The 9,329-nt window shown below is 44.5% G+C and overlaps 1 protein-coding gene across 1 annotated transcript in view; it reads left to right on the top strand.

The window, feature by feature from the left end:
- Positions 1-1,512: 1,512 nt before the first annotated feature.
- The window catches only part of LOC126335705 (uncharacterized), a 43,330-nt gene continuing 35,513 nt past the window's right edge, over positions 1,513-9,329 (top strand). Inside the window, exons 1-2 of the mRNA XM_049999162.1 lie at positions 1,513-1,583; positions 1,716-3,923. Coding sequence (XP_049855119.1) covers positions 1,513-1,583; positions 1,716-3,923 — 2,279 coding nt within the window. The remainder of the gene's footprint in view (positions 1,584-1,715; positions 3,924-9,329) is intronic.

Raw genomic sequence — 9,329 nt, 5'->3', positions numbered from 1 at the left:
CCGTAGGGTCTTTGAATATGCGTGTGATGTTATTTGCCTTAAAGACGTCAAGTGTTTTATTTATACAGGTATAATCATTTTTCTTTATCAAGTAGATCATATTACCTAAGTCTGCTTTTAATGCTGAGTTACTAAATGGTCCAAATGGCTCTGAGCACTATGGGACTTAACTTCTGAGGTCATCAGTCGCCTAGAACTTAGAACTACTTAAACCTAACTAAACTAAGGACATCACACACATCCATACCCGAGGCAGGATTCGAACCTGCGAGTGCAGCGGTCGCGCGGTTCCAGACTGCTGAGTTACTATTTGCTCTTAGTTTATTATTATTTTTGACATACGCTGTAGCTTCTGTTCTTGTTTATCGTCTTTCCTTTTTATATCTTCTGCTGTATAAAATTGTGCCATTTTGCCAATTTTGCTGTCTATATCGTTACACTACTATAGGCAATTTTTCTGTGTCTAGTTGTCCAGTGCTGATCTTGCATACGTAGCTTACTATTGGTACCTTTTGGTTTTTGTGGCAGACTATATATACGAGCCCTTTTTTGTAACAAATTCATTTCATTATTATTGAACACAAGGTATGTTAATTAATTATTCAAAAACAGTCTTAAGTAAAAAACTAGTTTCCTGCCGTTATGTAGACAGAAGTGACACCACCAGCAGTCGACCAATGGTGTAAACGCCCAGAATATTACCCCTATGTCGGCTTGAAACCGGTTGGCGGTATAATAATAATATAAAAACTTTGAACATACCTGCTAAGGTACAGTGACTGTGTCAGAATTACATTAGAACAAATAAGCCCTCGGTCACAAATATTAAGTCAAAATTGACCAGGTTTCGACGCTACTATGAGCGTCGTCTTAAGAATTAGACTAAATGTTCTAAAATATATTAAATATATAATATATTAATAAAATTAAAGTTTTTCAGTCAGTACAAACTTTAATTTTATTAATGTATTATATATTTAATATCTTTTAGAACAGTTAGTCTAATTCTGAAGACGACGCTCATAGTAGCGTCGAAACCTGGTCAATTTTGACTTTATATGTGTGACTGATGGCTTATTTGTTCTAATATAATATTAATAATAATAATAATAATAAAAGCGATGAAGACTGTATTTGAATAATTGATTAATCATACTAGTCGTTGCTTCATCTGCACAACCATGTTTACACTGGTAAATTTTTCATGAAACTTAAACTCTGATTTGCTGTAAAATTAGTGAAAACACAGTCTAGATCGGGATGGTGCTTCATTTAAATGACTGTTTTCGGTCTATGCTTAGGTACCATCAGCTCAAGTTGACGATGCGTACGACAGCCAGCTGAGCTCAGTCACTGAAAATGCAGCGTACTTCTATATATGTTGCTTCAGCAGGTCCAGAGTCCCACACGATGCCCTGGGACGCGCTACTGGGTGACGTAGGCGCTACGCTACTGGCTGTCTCCGTGGCGGCTGTTGTGTGGCTGCTGGCCCTCTGCTGCCGGCGGGAGGAGATGGGGGTGTCCCGTCTGCTACGCTTCAGCGACGTGCTGTCGGCCGCCACGGTGGGAGGCTGGCTCGTGGGGCGCGCGGCGGCGGCGGAGGAGGCGACGGGATGCGCCGGGGGCGGCTGGCCCGGATCCGGCACCGCGGGGGCGAGCGGGCACGCCTTCTGGGCGGCGGCGGCGCGGGCGGTGGCGGCCCGCGGGGGCGGCAGGGCGGCCGTGGCGCTGGCCGCCGCCTCCTGGCTGTGGCTGGCCTTAGCCACCGCCCTCACCCCGCAGGACGCCTGCCTTCTGCCGCCTCCGACGCTCTTGCCCCACAGGGACTCAGCGCTGCTACGGACGGCCGAGGACACGGTCGCGCGCGTCAAGGACATCGTGAGGACGCTGCTACAACAAATCTCCCCCGGCGGTAGCAATTCCTCATCTCTTTCACACTTCGCAGACCATCATGTGGAGAAGAGATCCCATCAGCAAAGAGCAGGTTCGGTCATCGACACAAACTATCCGAATCGGAGTGTCGAAAGTGACGAGAATTACAACTCATCTGGTCAACATAGACCCAAAACTTCTGATACTGACCTTAAAAGCCAGAGACGTCGCCGCTCGGCGTCCGTTATTCGGAACAAAATTTCTTCAGCACCCTTGCTCAAGAGTTTCGGCTGGTACATTCCCTACACAGAAGGAAAGAAAACCAATCCTGCAGTCATAAACCCACGCCTCCAACGTCGATGTTGCACTATCCGTGACGATGAAATTATTTGTGCTCTACATTTCTCAAGAAACTCTGGAACGACCAGGCTGACGAACATCCACGGTAATGCTCATAGAATAAGTGATACAAGTAGACTAGAAACAATGAGAGCGTTATGTTGCTCAACATCCAGTATAAAACTTAAAGACAGCGTGTGGCACGACAGACGGTGCTCCACACTACTACAGGCGACAGAGAGGACACATCCCCATCTCTCGCCACGAGGGACTATGGTAGCTGAAACTTGTCACGCGTATCTGTCAGCTCTGAACGCAGACGCACTCATTACTGCAATATTACTCGCCGAAAACTCACCCAGTGGTTATTTGTGGATAAAAATCGTCGAAAGTCGGAAAGCGCAGATACCGTGTGTCACACTCCGTCGATCTGCAGTGGTTGGCGATATTCATTATCTTGATGTCATAGCTAAACAGAACGGAGACGACGTTAACCTGCAAAGAGAAGCGGTGTCATCAAACAATGCGGCGCACGATTCAACAGCTTATGAGAGTCAGCGAGATATGATTGTCGGATGTTTATTTGAAATATGTTTGAAAGGGCGCATGAGTGAAACACACGAAAGCCTTCTGAATGTTTTAGTTCATAGACTTTCAAATGGAGGCACAAGGTTTTCTGGCAAAGCAGTTCCTCACTTTACTCAAGATGAGAGACACTATATCTGCAGAAAACTTACAACTTACTTTAATACAAGACGCCATTCTAGAGACACTTTCTTACTACCAGAACTTGTGTATAAACATTCTCACGTGTGCCAATTCAAATGGAATACCCCACACGAAAATTATATGGATTACCATTCAGGCAACGTACATTATTTTCACTTTGTGCTGTCAAGTGAGGATAAACTTCCTCAGAGACTAGTACAAAAATACACTCTTCTTAAAATAATCAACCGCTTTGGTTCCAATAAGGCATTACAGTGTTGCTGGAAATATAATGGTGAAAGCGAAAGTAAAACAATACGAAATCGAGTGAAACGTGGTGCTCGTCAACGAAACGGCAAGAACTTACAGAGAGAAGTCTATTCGCATGTGAAGCGGTTATTTCCAAGAGATTCCGACGAGACTTTAGCAGCTGCTGGTGACCAAACAACGGACAGTGAGGCACTGCTCGACGATGATGTACAGTCGAGTCATCTCAACCACTCAGATTCAAACTACAGACTTCCAGAAACCACCACACAAGAGAGTCCTTCAGACGTGGAGGAAAGCACGTATACTTCCGTAAACATTGTATCAGATGGGTTGGAAGTCGTTACTGCTCCGAACACTGTTAAGACAGAAAAAGAGCCTGAAGACGAAAGATATACGGAGTCTCTTCATGCTGATGCTACCGACCCCATAGTGCATGTTACAACCTCGTACCTGGAGACAGATCATACACAGGTGCAGTCACAACTGCAAGTTGTAAACATAGACAAAGAGTCCGAAGACGAAAATAATACGGAATCTCCTCATGTTGATCCTACCGACCACACAGAACATGTTGAAACATTGAACTTCGAGATGGATCATTCACAGATGCAGTTACAACTACCCGCAGAATTTGAATCAGCTTCCGAGACAACCCCTACCCCGCAAGAAAGAAGTACTACGGGACTAGCAGAGATTATCCCTTCGACAGTCTCAAATACGGATGAGGTCACGTGGTAAGTTTTAAGCGTGTGTTGCAGTACACAAACGTGCGGCTTCTTCCTGCTGGGCATGTAGGGCGTAATACACCTAAGATTCTAGTTTAGCTGCTACTGACTTTCTCCCTCCACTACTCGCCCACAAGCAACAGCTATTCTAGCCACACACGTCCACAGTCAAATATGAACTTCACAGACACTCACTTCTCGGTTTAAATGGTTTGGTGCACCTTGTTAAAGAGATCATCACCAAGAGTTTTATTTTTATATCAGGAAAGAAAACGTGTTGCCTTGACGGAAAGGTATTTAAAATATATTCCAAAATATAAACCTGAGCGAAAGACTTGCCTGATACAGGGAGAATAAATAAAACATAAATCAAACAGTCCTTGAACGAGGAAATAATTGTCATCTCCATGTCTTCTGACACAGTGAAATGCTTTCAATATCCACAGTCAACACTGAGGTGACAAAATTCATGTGATATCAAGTCGGACCTGGTCGTGCAGGAGTCGACAAGTCGTGGACTCATCAAGTCTCCTCTTGCAGAAACATTTAGCCATGCTGCCTCTATAGACGCCCATGTTTGCGAAAGATTTGCCGGTGCAGGATTTTGTGCACAAACTGACTTCTCGATTATGTCCCATAAATGTTCCATGGAATTTATGTCGAGTGATTTGGGTGGGCAAATCATTCACTCGAATTGTTCATAATGTTCTTCAAACCGGCTGCGAACAAGTGTGGCTTGGTGACATCACGTCCGTTGTCTAGTAACATGAAGTCCCCTAATGGCTGTAAATGGTCTACAAGTAGCCGAAAATAGCCATTGCCAGGCAATTCTGGTTGAGTTTGACCAGAGGACCATGTTCATCATATGTAAAAACAAGCCCCACCATTATGGAGCCACTACCAACTTGCACAATGCCTTGTTGACAACGGTTCCGTATCTTTGTGGGGTCTGTGCAACACTCGAACTCTTCCATCAACTCTTAAAAACCGAAATCGGTGTTTCTCTGACCAGGCCACGGCTTTTCATCCATCTAGGGCCCAACCGATAGTCACGAGCCCAGAAGAGGCGCTACAGGCGATGTCGTACTATTGCAAAGTCACTGGCGTCAGTCGTCTGCTGACGTAGCCCATTGACGGCCAAATTTCGCCGCGCTCTCCTAACAGGCACGTCCCACACTTATGCTGTTTATTAAAGTAGTCTTGCTTATCTGCTAACACTGACAACTATACACAAACACCGCTGCTCTAGGTAGTTAAGTCAACACCGTCGGCCACTGCGTTGTCCGTGCTCGGCACACCCTTGACGATGTAGATTTCGGTGTATTGAATAACCCAATGATTTCCGAGAAGGAATGTCTCATGTGTCTTCCTCCAAATATCATTCCGAGTACAAAGTCTGTTAATTGCGATCGTGAGGCCATAATCACAACGGAAACCTCTTCACATCAATCACGTGACTACAAATGACAGTTCAGACGGTGCACTGCCCTTTTATACCTTGTGTACGCAATGCTACCGCCATCTGTATCTCTGCATATCGCTGTCCAGTGATTTTTATTTCCTAAGTGTGCAAAGACTTATGTTTCTAGCAATTATCGAATTTAATGCTCCTTCAATACGATACTATTAAATATCTCTATTACATACTCTGCAGACGTTGGTACAGCTTGCAGAACTTAATGCTGATGAGCCAAATTTTATAACAACAGCCCACGTCAGGACTGAATTATGCTTGGAGCTGATGCGGGCTCTTGACGCCCTAAAGAAAGTGTGTAACTGGAAGAGAGACATATTGGGAATCATTCCACCGACGATACAGACTGTGAATATTGAAATCGACTGACATAAAAGACTCTCACGTGGTGGTATGCCAGTGACAGGGAACGAGAATCTCTGAACGACGATGTTCGTGTTCTACAATCGTGAAAGTGGTTGAGGGATGCTGAAATTACGAGTATGCAACAACGAGTTACACGTTCAAGCTGCATCACAGAAGGTGTAGGCCAAAACTTACCTGCTCTGTAAGGAAGGACATGGGGTGATATGTGACAGATCTCACGACATAATATAGCCACAAGTGTTCTGCAGCACGCAGTTCAGCGTATGTTGATCAAGATGGAGCTCTTCAGCAGACGTCCTCTGCTTTCAAGTGTAGAAGATGGGGTCATCGAGAAATGACAGAGGATCAATGGCAACGCGCTCATGGACTCAGCCTTCCTTTTTTGGGTGTGGGCTTGGTGACCCCAGGGTTCCTGAGGTAGCGACTGGTAAGCGCCTCCCGTCCTGTCACTGTAATCTCTGGGCATACTCCAGCGACCACTGCATGATGCAGCGGTGGAATGGCTTGATTGCCCTGGTTAGGAGGATGGTAAAATCTGCATAAAACTTCTCAATCTCGAGGTATGTTCGCGCGAAAGAGGTTGTTGCTGTTGAACCTCTGGGCAAACTCTGAGGAATCTGCCACACTATAATACTTACCTAGAAGCACGGACCACTGTCTAGAAGGATTTTCACTTACCCTGCTACTCGTGGGACCGAGATGGAAGCATAGAAAATTTTTCCTTCTGCTCCCAGTAGAATTACTCGGCCACTGATAGGTACCAACATCCAATCTAACAAGAGGGCTTCTGTAATCAGACCTTCTGATTCTGGAATCAGTTCATAAACTTTTGCCTTTAGTAACAGATCGCATGCTGAATATCAGCATGTATTTTTAAAAGTTAATATTCACAAGTCTTAGAGGACAATGCTGGCACCTTCAAACCGATGAAGTGATTGCGCAAGTTTCAGACATGCGACAAACCTGCAGAAAGCTGAAAGCCTAGGAGAATATTCCACTGAGACTGAATTCGAGTCCACCTTCAACTACAGCAACGGTATTGTGATTTTCAGAAATCTGGTGGACATTCCCAAAGATGAACATAAAGCTGAATGTGCCAAAGAAGACATAGGTGATGTCAAAAATATAACGAAAAATGGAACTTGGTTAAACCAAGCTCGTTTATACTTAACTTTAACAGCACGAAACTCAGGTTTCCTTTACCTAAGCGTGTAGCCTTATGTCCCGAGCACGATGCGCTGTTTCAAATTCCAATACTTGGGACATTCTATTCCAGGATGTAAGGAAGAAGTCGCCCGTGGCAAATGCGGTAAGGCCGTCCACAAAGGAGTCAGTTGCTCATCATATTTGAACTGTGTGAATTGCTCGGGGGATCACCCTCTCTGGACTGTGGATTGCAGCGTATATCTTGAAGAACGGAAGAATTTTTTGAGTTATCAGTCTTCTGACTAGTTTGATGCGGCCCGCACGAATTCCTCTCCTGCGCCAATTACTTCGTTCAGAGGACCACTTGCAATTTAAGTCTTCAGTTACTTGCTGGATATAATCCCAATGTCCTAACACAGATGCCCTGTTATCTCGCCCCTCTAGTTGTGAGTATTTTCCACATATTCTTCTCCTCTCCGGTTCTGCACAGAACCTGCTCAGTCCTTGCATTATCAGTCCACCTAATTTCCAACATTCGTCTGCAGCAACATATCTCAAATGATTGATTCTCCTCTGTTCCAGTTTACCCGTAGTCCACGTCTGAATGCCGTACAATGCTCTGCTCCAAGTACAGTTTCAGGAGATTTTCATCACTTCGCCTCCTTCGTGGTCGCTAATTTGTTGTTAATTACTGATTTCATTTCTCCTACTTCTCGGTATTTTCATCTTTCTTCGTATACTACCAATCGTAATGTGTGCTCATTGGACAGTTCGCTTCGATAAGCAGGTCCAGAAGTTCATCCTGACTTCCAATCAGCAAATTTTTTCATTGACATACATTCCCCGGAATTTTAATGCCACTAGTGCACTTACTACCGAACGAGGTGGCCCAGTGGTTGTGGCACCTGGCTCACATTCGGAAGGACGACGATTGAAACCAGCGTCCGGTCGTCCAGATTTAGGTTTTCTGTGATTTCCCTGAATCGCTTCAGGCAAATGCCGGGTTGGTTCCTTGGAAGGGGCACGACCGACTTCCTTCCCCGTCCTTCCCTGATCTGGTGGGACCGGTGACCTCCCGCAAATCAACCAATCAACTGAACTTCGATCACTGCTTCTCCGATGTATAGATTGAACATTATTTTCGATTTTCGAATGCTTTTTCTATGTCGATGACTCCTATGCTTCCATTATCGAGTCCTAATAAGTAACCGTTTCTTTGCTGCCTTTACCTTTCCTAAATCCAAATTTATCGTCATCTAATGCCATGTCAATTTTTTCACCCTCCTCTACATTAGTATTAGATGCGTGAGCTGATTTGGGGGGGGGGGGAGTTGTCACATTATTATCTGACCTTGCTTATCTTCGAGATTGTGTGGGTGATATTTTTTTTCCAAACTTCTCCGGACTTATTAATACGAGAAACCAAGTTGAATACTCATTTGATTATCATTTCCCTCAATGATTCTAGAAAGGCTAAGCATTGTAATCAATTTCATCTGCATTATTCGATCGCAAGTCCTTGAGAGCTCTTTTAATCTGTGCCGTTTTGTAATGTATCTATTACAATTCTGTTATGTCACACAAATAGACGTTTTTAGCGTAATTTTTTCCACCGACACACTCTCCCCTCTGTGTCTAACAGTGGATTTTCTCTTGCACTCTTAATGCTGGCACCTTGCTTTGAATTTCAGCGAAAGTTGTTTTGACTTTTCTATAAGGGGTGAGCAAAATGTTGGTTGGCAGATCGTACAGTCCAGAATCGAAATGATACTCAGGAAAAATCTCCATGACCTCTGAGGTAATCATCCCATCACCAGGTTGAAGGAACCACTTTTATAAAACACTGTCCCAATGTGTGAGTAAGTCTGTAACTGATTGGTGTCCGTCACCATCCGGCAGGAATCGTGGACACTTGAAGATCATTTTCAAGGGAGCGAAGGCGTGATAATCACATGGGGAGAGATCAATGGTATACGGCAGGTGCTCACGTTGCTCCCACTTCAGTTGACGTAGCTTCGTAGCATCTGCTGTCCTCCCAGAAAGACATCCGTCTTGTGTCGAATTGCGATCAACATTGAACTTACGCACCATTCTGCTACAGTAGTTTTCGACGAACATGCTGCTACACACATTCATAATTCTCCGGTGGATGTCTACCACTGTTTGTGCTTTTGCAGCCAGGGAAAGGATAACACCACGTTGGTATTGTTTTCACGCATTTTTAATAACATCGCCTGTGGCTCACGTTTCCGTATTTACTGTACCCGCGTCAGATGACACGAAAGCCACACCAATCTATTGCCTACATGTCGATACTTATATACACATATCTGAGTCGCGATACGTTGCACATCCGTTGCTGCAACGCCTCCAAACTGATACTTTTTGATAGCCCATTGTAGACGCTGAATAAATCCTTGTGACAAACA

The sequence above is a fragment of the Schistocerca gregaria genome, chromosome 2 (assembly GCF_023897955.1).
Source record: "Schistocerca gregaria isolate iqSchGreg1 chromosome 2, iqSchGreg1.2, whole genome shotgun sequence".
NCBI lineage: Eukaryota > Metazoa > Arthropoda > Insecta > Orthoptera > Acrididae > Schistocerca > Schistocerca gregaria.
Note: the sequence above shows the minus strand (reverse complement) of the source record. Positions and strands in the feature narration are given on the sequence as shown.